The 18,277-nt window shown below is 31.7% G+C and overlaps 2 protein-coding genes and 1 long non-coding RNA gene across 10 annotated transcripts; all 3 read left to right on the forward strand.

Annotated features, from left to right (window-relative positions):
* Positions 1 to 100: 100 nt before the first annotated feature.
* On the forward strand, positions 101 to 2,008 carry LOC103848762. 5 transcript variants are annotated; one of them, XR_004449488.1, is made up of 7 exons: positions 102 to 327; positions 425 to 486; positions 694 to 769; positions 896 to 1,206; positions 1,306 to 1,388; positions 1,552 to 1,628; positions 1,727 to 2,008. It is a non-coding gene; the product is annotated as an uncharacterized LOC103848762 (long non-coding RNA). The 5 variants fall into 5 exon arrangements; XR_004449486.1 differs by having other exon boundaries at positions 101 to 327; positions 896 to 1,388; XR_004449487.1 differs by having other exon boundaries at positions 101 to 327; positions 1,306 to 1,628.
* An 8,040-nt stretch (positions 2,009 to 10,048) lies between these two features.
* On the forward strand, positions 10,049 to 13,634 carry LOC103845906 (histone-lysine N-methyltransferase ASHR1). 4 transcript variants are annotated; one of them, XM_009122814.3, is made up of 15 exons: positions 10,049 to 10,284; positions 10,359 to 10,504; positions 10,573 to 10,707; positions 10,782 to 10,836; positions 10,934 to 11,052; positions 11,255 to 11,343; positions 11,423 to 11,504; positions 11,582 to 11,686; positions 11,759 to 11,849; positions 11,933 to 12,067; positions 12,145 to 12,251; positions 12,361 to 12,430; positions 12,743 to 12,806; positions 13,235 to 13,402; positions 13,521 to 13,621. In XM_009122814.3, coding segments are annotated over exons 1-15 (1,467 nt in total). In that variant the 5' UTR covers positions 10,049 to 10,184; the 3' UTR covers positions 13,522 to 13,621. The 4 variants fall into 4 exon arrangements, with proteins under 4 accessions (XP_009121062.1, XP_009121061.1, XP_033131364.1 ...); XM_009122813.3 differs by having other exon boundaries at positions 13,235 to 13,634; XM_033275473.1 differs by having other exon boundaries at positions 11,933 to 12,052; positions 13,235 to 13,634.
* A 471-nt stretch (positions 13,635 to 14,105) lies between these two features.
* LOC103845907 (calcium-dependent protein kinase 16) lies at positions 14,106 to 17,851 on the forward strand. Its single transcript, XM_033275469.1, has 12 exons — positions 14,106 to 15,072; positions 15,154 to 15,284; positions 15,478 to 15,519; positions 15,600 to 15,711; positions 15,795 to 15,873; positions 15,983 to 16,152; positions 16,237 to 16,363; positions 16,441 to 16,556; positions 16,636 to 16,743; positions 16,826 to 16,888; positions 17,188 to 17,361; positions 17,451 to 17,851. The coding sequence occupies exons 1-12, from the start codon at positions 14,635 to 14,637 to the stop codon at positions 17,613 to 17,615; spliced, it is 1,725 nt and encodes a 574-aa protein (XP_033131360.1). The 5' UTR covers positions 14,106 to 14,634; the 3' UTR covers positions 17,616 to 17,851.
* Positions 17,852 to 18,277: the final 426 nt, after the last annotated feature.

The following is an 18,277-nucleotide window of genomic DNA, read 5'->3' on the forward strand; positions in this document are numbered from 1 at the left end:
GTAAAAAAATTTCTTTTTTTAAAACTCTTACTAAACTGTTTTAGGCCCCCAGCATCTCAGGGACGCCCCTGCCCCTTTGTCGCCGATTCTCTTCGTCCTCTCACGTTTTTTGCTTTAAAGACCCATTGTTTAAAGAAGCAAGCGACAGGGATGAAACTGTTTGCATTCCCACTTCATCTGCCCTTAGATAAATCTTCATCTTCATTCTTTCTCTCTTTCACGTTATTCACCAATTCCACATAAACACAGCAACCAATGGCTTCCAGAACTACGAAATCCTCCGGTAAGTCAAATGAACCAGGGTTCATTGCTCCTTAGTGTAAACAGGTACGAAAGTCATATGTTGTCAATAAGCTGAGATGAGGCTTATTTTATGTTGTAACAAATTATATTTCTATTTTAATGTGGAGTTTCATAAAATCAGTTGTTGCAGGAATCGAAGTTTTTTGTATATTTTGGAACAAGGAGATAAAACGTTTCAAAGAGGTATATAACTATTGATCCTTTCATGAAAGAAATAAAGAAAACTAACCTAAATGTAGTTTTAAAGAGTTATGGAATCTGTTTTTTTTTTCATTTTTTCTCTTTTGGCTGTTTTTATTGTTGCTTCCTCACTAGATAGATGTAAGGATGCCCCATTATCTGCAAATTCTTTAAAAGATTTTGAACTGTTTTTGGATCTGTCTGAATCAGGAGAAAGAAGTAAAAAAAAAAGAAACTTCCATGAAGTATATAGAGTCCGATGGAGTTGTTGATTCTCTCACCAAAGGTATAGTTTCTTTCTATAGTCCACCATTATCTATTGCTACAGTTTTTTTGGCTGTCGAATAGTTTTATCTATCTTTGACAAATAATTACATTTGTAATCTTTTGTATGTTCTGGAACACAATACAGGCTTTCCAATGTTGTTCTGGTTGCTTTGAATGGGAAGAAGGACAAGCCTTCATCTACATTAGAGTAAGTTACTAGACATGTACTTTGTTTCCAACTGCAATTTATTAGTTTCTAAGAGACTACCATAATCTTTAATCCAGCTTCTCCCGTTTTAGTGAACCAGGTGCCAACTTTTATGAACTAACTCCCAATTAAAAAATAGGTCTAAGAGTAAATCATGTCCTCTACAAAATTGATGGAAATTTGGGTTTAGTCTTTCATCAAGTAGCTCTAACAGGGATCAAACAAATTTCGGCCTCTCTTCTGCACAAGTAAGAAAGCAAAACCATTTCATGATTCTTCTTCACTCAAAATATAGCTTAACCTTTACATTTTTGCTTGCATTTGTCTCTTTTTTACTACTTCATTAGTCGATGTTTATATCATGACTTTCTGAGGGATGTTTGATGCAATGTTTAGTGGGAAAGGTAGCAAATCCCATCGTTCGAAAATGGTAACTTCTAAACTTACCATCCCTATTCTCAGTAGTTTTATTGTATGTGGTGTGCTAGCCTAAAAACTTCATGCTAATACTGATTTTTTCTTAGTTCTTCGAAAACAATAACAGACAATGTAGTTTTCTCACGTTTTATATATTGCTGGTTGGCTTGCAATAGCATTTACACAGACCATGATTGGATAGATGCTGGAAGATGTTCCAACAGGCTTTGCAGTTGGTTTGTTCTGCTATGTGGTAATTGTGCTTCTACAATCTTTTTCATATATATATAAATAAATACGTTAGGTTTTCTTAGGAAAACACATGAAGTGATGATTTCCATTTGGACTAAGTTTTATGTAGGGAAAATGGGGACGTGGAAAGGAATCTAGGGCTTCGTTGCAGACTCTCCTTGGAGATGATGCTGAAGTCTTTAAGCAACCAACATTATCAGAAGTATTATTCACTATTCATCTGTGAACATGCATGAAGCTTTTTTTTTTTTGAGCAACCACATGAAGCTCTTTTTTACTTTTCACAAGCCATTTTAGATGCACCCTCGAAATAACAATAAACTGCTTGCTTATGATTTTTACTCACGTTTCTGCAATCTAATTTTTTCAAATCACCAACCACCTTGATAAACTTCAAATTGACGCTCATGTTCATGTTTTTTTATTAAAGCATCCCACTTACGAAACATAAAAGTGATGCTCATGTTCATGTTATTTACTTCCCTCTAGATTCTTATTTTCTGAATGTTTAATTCATGCAAAAACCACGGTTCAAAAACAAGCGAACTGGTTTCTTTTTGTACCATGCAACCGTATAAGTAGTTTCAGTGTTATTCTTTTTTTTCTTAAAACCACAGTATATACATGTGGTTGAAACACGAGCAAAAGGAATAAACAGAAAACATTGACTAATTTGAGTAGTATTTACTATGACACCACCATCAAATCATCATAAAATTTAGAGGAAGAATCAGAGTTAACTAACTAAACTTTCCTTCAACATTTCACGTTATACCCATAATAATAAGCAGATAAAAAAAACTCATACAAATAATAATTATTAAATGTTTTCCCATATAATTGTCTATGGACTTTTCGTATCAATCATACAAACATTTTTATCTTTTTTTTTTTGCAAAAGAAATAAATACATTTTCAACACATAATCCGCGCATAGCGCGGACCCGGATCTAGTTTTATTAATATCAATAAATTAACAGTCTTCAATCACCCAACAATGTATATTATATGTCATTTTAATTTTAATAAATTTAAAAACTCAAAAACTAGATTCATCGCATATTTGCCCTCATTAAAGGATCAATAGATAACTTTTAAAATACTTAACTATTTATAAATTTTATTTTTAGTTAAAATTATTTTAGTTTTGTATTTGGTAAGAAAACATTTACAATTAATTTTGATGAAATAAAATAAATATGAAATTTATTAAATTATTAAGTTGATATGAAAAGATTATATTTGCAATTCTGATATTTTTAAATTTCATTATTTTTATATACACTTTACGGTATGTAGCTAAAAAATTATTATTCTATTTTAAAAATTTTGCTAAAAATCTTTCTCAATTATCAACGTCCTAAGAATTGGTTTAGGCAGTGTTTTGTCGTTTCAGATTTTTCTCATTTTCTGCTTTTAAGATGTCTCTTTTTTTTCTATTGATTAGTTATGTATTTTTCTATTGATTAGTTATGTATTATATATACATCGGCCGACAACCACCGTCATAGAAGGATTTCATAGCCACTATCGGTCGGGCTTTACTTCTTTTCTATGTATTTTTCTATTGCATGTTTTTTGACTCTCATTTCTGACTTTTTAGTTAGACTTTTAGATATTGAACTTCATATCTCTTTGTTGGTGGTTAGGATTTGTCAGTGGAGGTTTGTTTCAGCAGCTCGACGATCGTGGATTACCTTTCTCTAGTGTGGTTTCCTATCCTAGAGTATCATTCGGTTTAGTTTAGGTCCTTGCATCTTCGCTTCGTTAACCCTTCAATTTTGCCGTTGACTTCTCCTCTCAGATCTAGTCGGTTGTCCGTTGTTAATTTTTGTGTGAATGCTATATGGTTAGATGGTGTGATGTTCCTTGCTTACGCTTACAACGAGATAGTTTTTGATTTGTTCCTCTATCGGCTTTTGTGAAAAAAATTATCCGATTCGTTTTCAAGAATATGAACCTTAATTTTTAAGACATCTCCAACTCAATACCATTTTTTCCTCTAAAATGGAGTAAAAGTAAGTATAGAATAAAAAATACTCCAACTCTACTACATTTTTCACTCTATAATGGGATTTACTCTATAAATGGAGTAATCTATTTTTTTTGTTTATTACTCTATTATGGAATGTGAAATAAAGTAGGGTTAAAGCATTTTTATTTCATACTTACTTTTATTCTATTTTGGAGAAAAAATAGAGTTTTACAGTGGAAAAGTTCTTATCCATCTTGACGTCGGAGATTGATAAATAGAAGTTATGTCCTTCTCTCTAGGCTTTTGTGAGTTTGGCTCGTTGATATGTTTTCCCGAGCAATATATGGAGGTGCGTTTGCTCTCTAAGACCATCTCCAATGCTACACTATAATTTTTTCTATATTTCACTCTAAAATAGAGTAACTCTATTATAGAGTTGGATTTGTTCCAATGATTCACTCTATAATAGAGTTACTCTATAATAGAGTGAAATATAGAGTATTTTTGTTTTTTCACTCTATATTTGGAGTAAAAAAATAAGATTACTCTATATTTCACTCTATTATAGAGTAAACCATTGGAGCAAATTCAACTCTATAATAGAATTATTCTATTTTAGTGTAAATTATAAAGGAAAAAAATAGAGTTCCCTTGGAGATGCTCTAATAAAGTCTCGTTATTGATGTACGCTTATTTTATTATTGTTTTTAGTGATTCTTTTCGCTTGAGTATTAATTGTTTGATTTAGATATTTTTTATTTGAACTGAAAACTTTAGGGAAAAATTACATGTTTACCACTTTTCATTTTTACCACCACTAAGAAGACATTTTAAAAAAACCTTCTTCGTTAAGTAGCAAAAGACTCTTATGCCCTTGTTATTTATATATAAAAAAAATTAAAAAAAAATTAAAAAATAAATAAAATAAATAATAAAATAAAAAAAAAGTAAAATTTTTTTTATGTTTTCGAATTATACTTTTTCAAATTCGAAATTTTTTATAAATTTTTTTCTTAAAATTATTTTTTTTTCGAATTTTTTTAGGGTTTAGGGTTTAGGGTTTAGGGTTGATGGGTGGAATAGGGTTTTTGGAATGTGAAATTTAGGATTCTAATAAATATATAAATAAATACTTAAAATATTTTCCAAATTTTTTTTTAATTTTTTTTTTCAAATTTCTTTTTGAAAAATGCAAAATTATGTTTGAAAATATTTTTCAAATTTATAATATATATTTTAAGTATTTATTTATATATTTATTAGAATCCTAAATTTCACATTCCAAAAACCCTATTCCACCCCTCAACTCTAAACCCTAAGTCTAGATTAGTTAACCCTAAAGGTATAATTATCTTTTACCCTTCATTAAAGGTGAGGGTAAAAGTGGTTAGTGTAAACATGAAAAGTGGTACTATGAATGTGCTATTTGTAGCAATTTCCCAAACTTGGGTTAGTTTAGGAAAATTTGAGAACATATTACCAAATATTCAAATATTTTTTTATAAAATATATATTAATATAGTAACAAAAAACAAAGTCAAAATTCATGTAAACTTTCAAACTTAAAAATAGTAGGGTAATTTTTTAAAGTTTTCTTGAAAAAATATATGATTTTGAAAATAAATATTCAAACTCAAAATGATAATATTTCAAATTTTACAAAAGATAAAATCATAGATAATAAAGAATAACTTTTTGAAATGCACCACAAAAACAAACAAACTATATATCTTGTAATAATTACAGAAATCTATTATTTTGAAAATTTAATTAAAAATAAAAAGACAACATACTTAATATCATAATATCCAAAAATATATTATCAATAAAATTTACTAAACTAATATGATAGATGCTACTATGTATAAAGTTTACTAGAATAATAGGGTGTATATTATTTAAACGAAATAGTGTTTGTTTTTTACTTATAAACCTGGTAAAATACTAAAATAATATATGTTAAACTATAATTTTTTTAAACACACCATGTAAATATAAATTATCTTAAACATATTTTTTATATAATATATCCTATCATATTATTTTAGTAAATTAAAAAATATATTTTAAAAGAGATTATCTATTTTATTATTTTATATTGTTATTTTATTGTACCAACTCAAAAATATATTAGTAAATAATAAAAATTAATAACAAAATAAAATGTATTAAAAAATCACTATACATTACGAATGCCAAATTAGAAATATAAATATTAATATTATAGAGTTATACAATATATAATGCTAAAATAAAAATTATATATTTAAAATATTTGTAATAATATAAAATACATTTATAAAATAAAAAAATATCCGCACGGACGTGCGGGTTAAAATCTAGTTTAGTTTGAAAAAGATGTTTTGCGGTCTATTGATAAATTAAATCGATTATATGAAAATAAAAATTATGTTATATTTTTTTACTAAGCTATATCGTTATTATTTTTCAAAATAAATATAATAATGAAACAGAAGCAAAAAAAAAAAAAAATTGAAAAAAATTCTCTTCAGAAATCCCTTATATACTAAAGCGCAAGTCGCTTGACGAATCAAAACTAGACATATGGCAATCATTTTGCAAAAAAAATTGAATTTTTTCTTTCATCTCCATTTCTTCTACGGTCAAAAATGATGTCTCAACCAACTTCCTTATTTTTCTCAAAATAATTTAGGATGAAACTTCAGCAGATCCTAAATCATACTTTAACATAAAAACATTTTGGTTGAGATTTCAGCAGATCCTTAATTTTAACGTAAAATTTTCAGCGATCCTAAATTAATACAACACTAGAATTATTTACGTTAGTTTATATATTTGATATATTTTCTTCATCTCCTAAATGCTACACTAATTTTATTTTCTTCTTTTTGGTATTTCTCACACGATACCATGATCTCCTCACGTTCTTAAAACAGTTAATTTTTCATACAAGAGAGTTGACTCAACGACGCTATAAAATTCATCTCTACTCCATTTTTCTAAATTATTTTAAATGGTTCCACTGATTCTCTCTTTCTGAAAATCTGATGAGTTTCAGTTTTATCGATAAACTAGATTTTGACCCGCCCTTCAAAGGGCGGGTATATATTTTATTTTAACTTTTTTTTTTAAATTTAATTTTTATATTTCTGTATTTTTTGTAATTATATATGTGTATAAATTTTAATCATAATTTATTTTATCAAATAATAGTAATTTAAAAGTTGATCCAACATACATTCGGTTCTTTGTAATTATATTGTATGTTCTGGATTTTGACCCGTATGTATAACGTTGGTTTGTATTTTTTTTTGTTTTCTATGTTTCTATATATATGTTTCTAGAAATTTAATTTATATCTAACTATGTATTCATTTTATTTAAGAAGCTTCTTATTATTCTCTTTATACAATTATATCTAATTTATTTAAGGGAAATTATCAATAAATGTTACATATTTATAGAAACATAAAAAAAAAAAATTACAAACCACCATTAGATCCGCGGGTCAAAATCTAGAACATATAATATGATTACAAAGAAACGGGTACACAAACATATAATTACAAAGAACCGAACATATGTTGGATCAACTTTTAAATTTCTATTATTTTATAAAATATATTTTGATTAAAATTTATACACAAATATGATTACAAAAAATACACAAATATAAAATTAATTTTTTTTTTTAAATATCATTTTTGCCAACAAATTTTTGATTAATGGCCCATATGGTGAAAGAAAAAAGAGAATGCATATGGTGCAAGACAAATAAAAGTAAACCAAAAAATAATATTCAAAAAATAGAAATTATAGTGGAGTACATTGTACACGTCAATTATTGCAGTTATATTCAGAAGAATTAGGACAGTTTTATTTCACAAGCTTACGTCATCATCGTAAAAGCACTTTCACAGAAAAAGTGATAACTGTATTTGGTAGATAAAATTATAAGGTGTTAGTGCTTTGATATAATTAATTGCAGTTATATAAAAATCAGTTTTTTTAATTGGATCCTACTTTTATCAATTGGTCACACTGCTGTTTTAATAGAATAGACTAGATTCTGACCCGCCCTTAAAAGGGCGGATATATTTTTTGTTTGAATTTTCTTAAATATTTTTTTTGTATTATTTTTTGTAATTATATTTATATTAATTTAATTTAATATAATTTTTGGTAACCATAGTAAATATGTCAAGTTACATAACTATACATTTGTGTCATATGTATTTTAGAAATTATTTTTAAACTTTATTCCTAAAGTTTGCAACATATTATATTTTTAGTAGTTACCTAACATAATTAGTCAAGAATATTCGTGCCTAAAAAACCCGATTCGGAATCGATCCGAAAATCAAAGTTTCATACTTTATTAGACATGGCTTATATATTCGAACAGTTCTTAAAGTATTATACCCGAAAACCAATATAAAATCCAACACGCACCGAAAACAGAACAATTTTCTAAAAATCTGAAAAAATAATTTTAGTATATTCTGTTTAATATATATATATATGTATTTAATAAATGGATATTACTTAATTTAAGGTTCTTATAAAACAGTTCTCGTTATATATTATTTAGCTTAATTGATTTTTATTTTATTGGTGTAAAATTTGATTTAATTTTGAAAATTATATATTATTAAATTATATTTTTTTATATTGATTTTTACTCATGGGCTGTTGGGTAACTGTATATCACGATAATAACAAATATTAATTATAACTATATATTATTAAGTTAACAAATACCATTGAAAATGAGTTTATATTTATTTTAGGTTAGGCTTTATTAATGTAGCAATTGTACTCTCTTTTTGTTATTATTTCTTAATCTTTTTTATAATGGATCCATTTAGGTCAAGCAAACAAATATACAATTGCCCAACAATCGATGTAAACATATTGTCTTTCAAGATTGATTGAAACAGAAAACAAATTAAAGCACGAAAGAACTTTCTTTTATATTTGAGAGTTATGGGTCCCGACTCCCGAAAATATAAGAACTAACTAATGGAGGTGGTTACTATATTCGGTAGAACTATATAAGATTAACAGCAGTTAATGTTTAAATAATAAAGAGAATAATAAAAAAACTTTTAAATAGAAGGAATAATAGTTGGACACAACTTTTATCAACTGGTCATACTGCTGTTTTAATAGAATAGATTCTGAGTTCTAACAATCGTATCAACACTCCCGAGTACAGTTCTATATCCTGGTAAACAGTTGCATGGCAATAGTCTCTGGGAGATTTTTCTTTCACTGAAGAAGAAAAAGAAAAACGAAATTTCTGCAGCAAAGCTTCCTACGAAGTTGACAAATGAAAAATAAATTTCTGGTCAGTAAGACTCAAAACACTCCGGCTCTTTATGACTCAAATGTCTAGCTCTTCTCCTCTCATTTAACATTCTACCAAATGTTTTCAGGGCCTCAAATGCATTCAAGTTCATCCACAGAAACAGTTGTCAACTATTAAAGGTGTGTATTTCTATGCTTTTCAAAATTATAATCAATGGTCCTCATAAAATTACAGTGTCTTATGAATTAAGGTTCATTGCATCAGAGGTCAAGACCAAATTGCAAGTTTATTTGGTCAATGATGAGGAGATACAACCATACAAGGTATCTACGTTTTTTTCGTTTCTCAAATGTGTTGAGATATTTTTGAATTTTTTTCTTTTATAGATATTTTATTTTCCTTTGTTTCCTTTAAACCAATTATCTTCCTTTTTTGTTTTGAAAAGGATAGACTACACAATACCTATCACAATCACAATAACACTAAAGACCATCACAAGGCACCTGTTATGTACTTTTCTGCAGTAAAAAGTATAATGTTTCGGGTGTTAAAAAAGAGGTATTATGTTTCGAAAATGGACTAACTTGGTTTTCAATTTGCTGAACATGATTTTTTTTTTGTGGTGGTAGTAATTCAAGTAAATAAAGTAAGAAGTTCACCTAATGCAAACATACAAGACCGAGGTGAGTGGTAGAAGAACAAGAAGGACTCATGTCTACTTTTAGATCAAGACCTAACTTCAGGTAGGTCTTTCTTATTTTTGTATTAATGATATTATTTTTTGGATTAACATACATTTTTGTAGCTCTTACATAAATAAAAACTTAAGAAAAACATAGCAGAAACTAAAAAGCAAGATGAAAAACATAAATATATAAGAGAGAAAAGACGTCAATTATCTAAAGAGAAAAGTTAATATTTTAAAATTTTACTTCTTCCATATATATGTTTTCCCTCAATTTTCATATTTATTGAGATTAAGTGATCAATATGTTACATACATTTTGGATCCATATTGGATCTTTGTAAGATATAAACATTAATTTTTTGAAGTATACGAGTAATAACTCTCTAAAGAACATTTATTTTCGTTGTAAATTATATATTTGTTACATACTAATAATAGTGCCCCTGCATTTGCACGGGTGGTAATACTAGTAATACCCTAAACCAAATAAACGTTCCTGGGCCGAAAAGATCCATTATGAAACCGTTGAAGCTAAACCGACCCTAATTGATTTTCAAAACTGACCGTTGTGCTTCTACTAGAGCTTACCAGAGAGAAGGCAATGGCGAATCTGCAGAGCTTTCTTCGCGATCGCTGCTTAACCGTTTTGAATCTCCCAGACAAAGGCCGCTCTCTATTCACCTCCAGAGACTTTCGTCCAGGTTCATCCCTCTTAGGGTTTCGTACCAAAACTGCTTTTCTTTCGGCGGCTGAGGTTTTATGTGTTTTTGTTCAGGAGAAGTGATTCTGAGGCAAGAGCCGTATGTTTCTGTTCCGAACAACAATTCGTCGGAATCAAGATGTGACGGATGTTTCAAGACCGATGGCTTGAAGAAATGTTCTGGTTGTCAAGTGGTTTGGTACTGTGGGAGCTCGTGTCAGGTCGACAAGTTCGATTGATGATTGATTCGTTATTGTAAACTGTTTGTTTACTTTTTGATTATTTGCAGAAGTCAGAGTGGAAGTTGCATCGCCATGAATGCAAAGCTCTCTGTAGGCTTGAGAAGGAGAAGCGTATGTTAGTGACTCCTACAATACGTCTGATGGTGAAGCTTTGCCTCAAGAGGAACTTGCAAAACGAAAAGGTTTATCATTTGATGATGCATTCACCTTTTACTTCTTTAATTGACTTTGTTGTGATTCTTCATACATGTTCCAGGTCATACCGATCACGACAACAGATAATTACAGTTTGGTGGAGGCTTTGGTGTCGCGTATCCTCTCTATTTTGGGGTTTAGTTTTGTGGAATTGATGATCTTTGCTTCTTCTATCTTTTTTTTTTTGTCTTCTTTAACTGTTTTTTTTGGTAGATATGTCTGAGCTTGATGAGAAGCAGCTGATGTTGTATGCGCAAATGGCTAATCTTGTGAACTTGATACTTCAGTTTCCTGGTATTGATCTCAAAGAGATTGCCGAGAACTTTTCAAAGGTTCGTCTTCAGTGCCTGTTGTCTCTTCTTCTCTTGTTAGATTAACACAAACTGAATTATCTTGCTGCAAGCTGCGGTTGATAGTTGTCTGTTCTGGATTATAAAGATAGATTTTGCATCTGAAAACTCGTTAGATACTACTATTGAAGGTCAAAATAGATTGGTCACTTTGTTTGATCTGTTACATTTATACTGAACGCAGTTCTCGTGCAATGCTCATAGCATTTGTGATAGCGAATTGAGACCTGAGGGGATAGGATTGTTTCCCTTGGTTTCCATCATTAATCACAGGTAATTTGCTTCATTATTCTGTTTTGTTTGTGTTTCTTAATCAGTTTATCTCCTGCCTAACCCATTTTTTTCTCTGTAGCTGCTCTCCCAATGCGGTATTAGTCTTCGAAGAAAAGATGGCGGTTGTTCGAGCTATGGAATACATATCAAAGGATTCAGAGGTAGTTTCATCTCGAGTCTTTCGTATATGCTACTTGCACACTGACATATAGCTGTTAGATCATTTGTCTTTGATCAGGTAACTATCAGCTATATTGAAACCGCTGGAAGCACTCTAACTCGGCAGAAGTCTCTGAAAGAACAATACCTTTTCCACTGTCAGTGCGCCCGATGCAGTAACATTGTAAGTAATCACTAACTCTTCCACTTATCAACGAATGGAGTTTGCATTTGACCAACATTTGTCGTTCCTTAGGGAAAACCTCATGATATTGAAGAAAGTGCCATATTGGAAGGCTATCGGTGTGCCAATGAGAAGTGTAATGGTTTCTTACTCCGTGATCCTGGTATGTAATGACTTCTCTACATAGTTTATGTTTCCAAGAACATTATTGATCGCTCGTACCTCCTTTTTGTTTGGCTTTTGCAGATGATAAAGGCTTTGTTTGCCAGAATTGCATGCTTCTTAGGAGCAAGGAAGAGGTCAAAAAGTTGGCTGGTGATGTGAAAACAGTTTCAGCGAAGGCTCTTGCATCTCCTTCGGCAGAAAGTATCTGTTGCCTACGTTGCTTTCTCAATGCCTTCTTGGTTACATTAGATTTGTGTTGCAAGTTGTCTGAGAGAATCTTTGACAATTTTCAGATAAACAGGACGCCATTGCGCTGTATAAGACGTTTGAGAAACTACAAGAGAAGCTTTACCATTCTTTCTCGATCACTTTAATGAGAACTCGTGAAAAGCTTCTTAAGGTACGTTTCTTTTGATAAGAAGGTTTTGGACTCTTGGAAGCTGTACAGAATATTAAAAGGACGATACAAATGTGGTGTCTCAAACTTACTATTACGAATTCTTTTGCAGATGCTGATGGAAGTAGAAAGCTGGAGAGAAGCTTTGGATTACTGCAAACTTATAGTCCCTGTTTACCAAAGTATGTCTGCTTTCATCTGGAATATTACTTTGCTCCTTGACGCAGGAAGTTTTATTAATACTTTTTCTTTTGGACACCTTAGGAACCCATAAGCAGACTTCTAGTAGTGTAGGATTTATATTTCGAACCAAACTTAGAAGCTCTTTCTTTGAAGAAACTAATGGCTACTAATTAACTATATTTAACAGAAACAACTATGTAGATTAACTAGCTGTTAGGGAAGTCGGCAGAGAATGATATAATCAGTAAAATCAGTCAAATGATGTTGGTGGTTATATGTAACTTGTGCTTACTTTGTTCATATAATTGCAGGAGTATATCCAGCAACCCATCCTTTGATTGGACTGCAGTTCTATACCCAGGGAAAACTCGAATGGTATGAAAGCTTCTTTAATCCTTTAATCTCATTTACTGTATTAACTGGATTATATTTGGAGCTTCAAAGAACTGATTAATACTCTATATCATGACATTTTAATGCTCCCATCCCATCGAAATCCATAGTTCTGAACATTATCAAAGAAGCCATTCCACTACATGCTTTCAAGCTGCTTTATTTACTAATAGTGTTTTAAGACTCTTTTTAACCGTGACTAGTATGGGTTATAGTGGTAGGAGGAACTTGGTTATAAAGCCTTCATAATTTGATACCCTTGAGTTTGAATGCTCAGGGGGATAAAAACTCTGGTTCATGATGTGCATGCAGGCACTGACCAAACCATATTAGATTTCTACATATTTATCTGAATACGAATGCAATAAATTGGCAACAGTTGATGAACAGCATAATTGTTATGTTTGTAGGTTACTGGGGCAAACGGAAGAGGCGGTGAGTTCACTGATTAAGGCATATGACATTCTGAGGATCAGCCACGGAACAAGTACACCTTTCATGAAAGAGCTCTCAGCAAAGTTGGATGAAGCTCGTGCAGAGGCTTCTTATAAGTTGCTTGCATTGAAAGATGGCAACTAGCAAGTTCTTGATCTTACTCTTCTCCTCATGAATCACTTTCTTTACTCTCGGCAATTATTAAATTGTCTAGAGAAATTCTTGAGCTGAAAAAGAAAAACTGATTTTGTATTTGATCAGAACCGGTTCTATGCTATGGTGATTGTATGAAAAAGTGGAAGATGATAATCAGGACCGGATCTTTCTGGACACACACAGTTCAGTGAATTGGTCTTTGTCCCCAATTTTTTTTTTTTTTTTTTTTGAAGTTATATAGACAAGATATGGCCCCTCGATCATAAAAAAAAAATACTATTGTTATTAGTTTATATATTTTTATTGATTTAGAAATCCATATAGTATTTATAAATCCAAGTAAAATATACAAATTTTCAAATTTTCTCTCGGATTAGTATTTACAAATCCGGAGGTTTTCCTTAGGAAATGGGTCTTTGTATTTTTCACAAAGAAATCCATGCAAATCCATTCAAATACATTATGAAATCAAATCTATTAGTAAATCCGTATGATTGAATAATACTTGATTTGAATTAGAATTTATGAATCATTAAATGAATAACACTTGATTTGAATTAGAATTTATGAATCATTAAATGAATAACACATGATTTCAATACATATTTTAAAATCATAAAACCAATAACACTAGATTTAGTTTGGATTTTCAAATCCATCAAAATACACCAACCAATAACCCCCACTAAAATTCTTAATAAATATTTGGTCTCCAACTTTCAGATCCGTTGCTTAGATCATCAAAGATTTATTTACTTTAACATTAGATAGACAAAACAGTCTTTTAAAAGGTCGATTTCAAGCTGTTTGTGATAATGAACCGGTTTGATTACCCTTTTGTATCATAAAGGTTACATTAACCAGACCAACCAGAATGTGCCAAACCAAAACCGGTGATAACTAAATGACCGGACAAATGATTGTATTCCTAAAATAAGTTTAGGTTCGATGATTACATTTATTTTAAGACTAGTTCGTTTATTTAACATTTTAACTACTAGTTTTCACAAAAAATAACATTTTTTAATGGGAAACTAATTTAATTCTTGTTTTAGACAAACTGATTCCAACACGATTTGAACTTATGACATTCCCTTCTCTCTTTCATTATGTCTGGCAATGCTGTTTCAATGGCGACTTCATTTTCTATTCATTAACGCCACACAAAACATCTTCGGACAAAACATCCTTCCTCGCGTAGGATCCAGAAACCGAAACCATGGGTCTCTGTTTCTCCTCCGCCAAAGTATCCGGCCGCCAACACCGCAGCCCCCGGAGTCCCAACCCACCACATCATCCCCTCACCGTCGCTAAACCCAAACCGCCGCAAACGCCATGTTCATTCCTAGCCGTTACGATCCAGAAAGACCACAAGGCCCAACAGCGACGTAACGCCGCGACGACGACGAATAAGAAAACGCCGCCGCAGACGCAAACGCGACAGACGCCAACGCACGGGAAGGCGAGAGAGAAGGCGAAGAGACACGGAGAAAAGATCCCGTACGGTAAGCGCGTGGATTTCGGGTACGCTAAAGATTTCGATAACCGTTACACCATCGGGAAGTTGCTCGGACATGGCCAGTTCGGTTATACATACGTGGCTACCGATAAAAAGACAGGAGATCGTGTCGCTGTCAAGAAAATCGATAAAGCCAAGGTAACGTTATTATTAGTAAAAAAATTGGATTCTTTCTTGCGTTTCTTGAGCTTAACGCTAGGGTTTGGATTTGGTGGGCAGATGACACTGCCGATAGCTGTGGAAGATGTTAGGAGAGAGGTGAAGATACTTCAAGCTTTAACTGGTCATGAAAACGTGGTTCGGTTCTACAATGCCTTCGAGGACAAGAACTCTGTTTATATAGCCATGGAGTAAGTAAAAAGACCCTTTTATACCATGTGTTTCAGTTATCATCTTCTTTCTTGCACCACAAGATAAATCATTAAGTTTTTTTTGTGTTACAATTTAGAACCATTTTGGCCATTCAACTTGGGTCAACAAAGTGACAAAGGAGACTCTTCTCTAGTGCTAATTAGTTTACTCATTGTATATATTGTTCTTTAGGTTATGTGAGGGTGGTGAGTTGCTGGATCGGATATTATCCAAGTAAGGCTTTACCTAAGAGATACATTTTAGTTTATTGATGAACGGTCGAGTCTTAATGCTTTTTGTTACTATTTTTTCAGGAAAGATAGTCATTATACCGAGAGAGACGCGGCCGTGGTAGTGAGACAGATGCTAAAAGTTGCAGCTGAATGTCATTTACGTGGTTTGGTTCATAGAGATATGAAACCAGAGGTTAGTATAATAGTTTCTTCAACATCACGTTTCTAAATATGTAGTTTTTTTTTATTCACTACTTTTTATTTTAAACCAATCAGAATTTTCTGTTCAAATCAACTGAAGAAGATTCGGCTCTAAAAGCTACAGATTTCGGTTTATCAGACTTCATAAAACCAGGTTAGTTTCAAAGTTTTTTTTTGTAAATTTAGTTTCAAAGTTCGTCTTCATGTATTACTTTTATTTGTTTAACCTTTATATAGCAATAATCTTTGATACAATGTTGTAGGCAAGAAGTTTCATGATATAGTAGGGAGCGCGTATTACGTAGCACCTGAAGTATTGAAACGAAGGTCAGGACCTGAATCAGATGTATGGAGTATTGGTGTTATCAGTTACATTCTTCTCTGCGGGAGACGACCTTTCTGGGATAAGACTGAAGATGGTATTTTCAAAGAGGTTTGTGTAGTTATCCCTCTAGGAAAAAAAAATATTTTTAATATTTTTCTTAATCTTGAATTAAAGATGTTTTGGTACATTTAGGTATTGAAGAACAAACCTGACTTCAGAAGAAAACCATGGCCAACCATTAGCAACAGCGCCAAAGATTTCGTTAAGAAGTTGTTAGTAAAAGACCCAAGAGCTAGATTAACAGCTGCGCAGGCACTATGTAAGCACATTTCTTCATCGTTTAATTTCATTTTCTGATCTTCTTCTGATGATTGTGTTTTTTTTTCTTTGTCGAAGCACATCCATGGGTTAGAGAAGGAGGAGATGCAACTGAGATTCCCATAGACATATCTGTTCTCAGCAATATGCGTCAGTTTGTTAAATTCAGCCGCCTCAAGCAATTCGCATTAAGGGTATTTAACAAGAAATACTGTATTTCATTTGAAGTTTTGATGCTGTGCTTTTATATAACATGAGTTCTTTTGGTTCTAGGCTCTTGCAACGACGCTTGATGAAGAGGAGTTGGCTGATCTTAGAGACCAGTTTGGTGCGATGGATGCTGATAAGAATGGAGCCATTAGCCTTGACGAGATGCGGCAGGTAAAAATGAACACAGATCTATATAAACTTCTCATGCAATACATCATATACTATACTTGACATTAGTTCATGTTTCTTTTAGGCTCTTGCGAAAGATCATCCTTGGAAGCTTAAAGATGCACGAGTCGCTGAGATTCTTCAAGCGGTATGCATGTAAATTTAAGTTAGTTAATTATTAGAGACAAAATTTCTAGCATTCGAAGTTGGAAGGAATCTTTAAATAATATATAAGAGAGATGAGTTAATCCAATTCTCACCAATTGATTTAAGGTTGGAAGTCAATCTAACTTAATATGATATCAGAGTCCGATCAATCCACCTTGATCTGACCCAAAACTGGCCCATCAATCCTTGCTCGGACAGAAATAAAGAGAATACTATACAGATATTTTACTATGAGGTTCTAATATTAAGCTAGGAGTTGTGTTTGATGCTTGCATGCAGATTGATAGCAACACAGATGGATTTGTGGATTTCGAAGAGTTTGTTGCTGCTGCGTTACACGTAAACCAACTAGAGGAGCATGATTCTGAGAAATGGCAACAGAGATCAAGAGCAGCATTTGAGAAATTCGATATAGACGGAGATGGATTTATAACAGCAGAAGAACTTCGAATGGTTTGAATTTCACTTACTTTATGCTTCTTATTTGTATAATTTTAGCATCACATTATTTATAGGGTTTTCTTATTTTGTTTGCTTTGCAGCATACTGGCTTGAAAGGGTCCATTGAGCCACTACTTGAAGAAGCAGACATTGATCATGATGGTAAAATCAGTCTCCATGAGTTTCGTAGACTTTTGAAAACTGCGAGTATCAAATCAAGAAATGTTAGAAACCCTCCTGGTTATCTTATTTCTCGGAAAACCTGAAAGAAGTTTTCAGTATTGGAGAGGATATACAAAATCAAGATCAAGAAAGTTCTTGAATCTTTTTATCTCTTGTGCAGAAACAAGATGGGGATTGCATGTTTTCATGTGTTGTTGTCACATATTTTCATAAATTTTATAACCACTAACAAAAAGAATGGATAATCATATAACCAATGAGCGCAATGTAAAGGTGAAATTATTTTTGTGTGAATAAACACCTTATGAATTATGATCTACTAGAGTGTGAAAATACAAGCTTGTGTATCAGTCTATATCGCATCAGCCATGTTAAAGCTGAAGTACACATGCATAGTTAGAGTTGAAATACAAATGCATTTGAAACGCGTAGAATTTGGTTTTCGATTGACTTATCCTATTTTCTAAACAAACATGTGTATACAAGGATGAATGTGGCAAAAAAAACTCTAAACCTTGGCCTTTTAGGATTAGGAAAACATTATTATCACAATAGCAAAATATTTACTTATTCCATACTAGTAGATATGCTCTCAGTATTCTCATTCAAGTTAGATCATGAAAATTTTATATTTGGGTAATAACTTATGAAATGGAGCATGTCCAAGTTTTTACTCAAGCTGTCGCAATTTGTAAATCTGTACGAATGTGTTGAGTAACAACAAGCCCATTTACACATGTCCTAG

Source organism: Brassica rapa, chromosome A07 (assembly GCF_000309985.2).
Source record: "Brassica rapa cultivar Chiifu-401-42 chromosome A07, CAAS_Brap_v3.01, whole genome shotgun sequence".
Classification (NCBI taxonomy): Eukaryota; Viridiplantae; Streptophyta; class Magnoliopsida; order Brassicales; family Brassicaceae; genus Brassica; species Brassica rapa.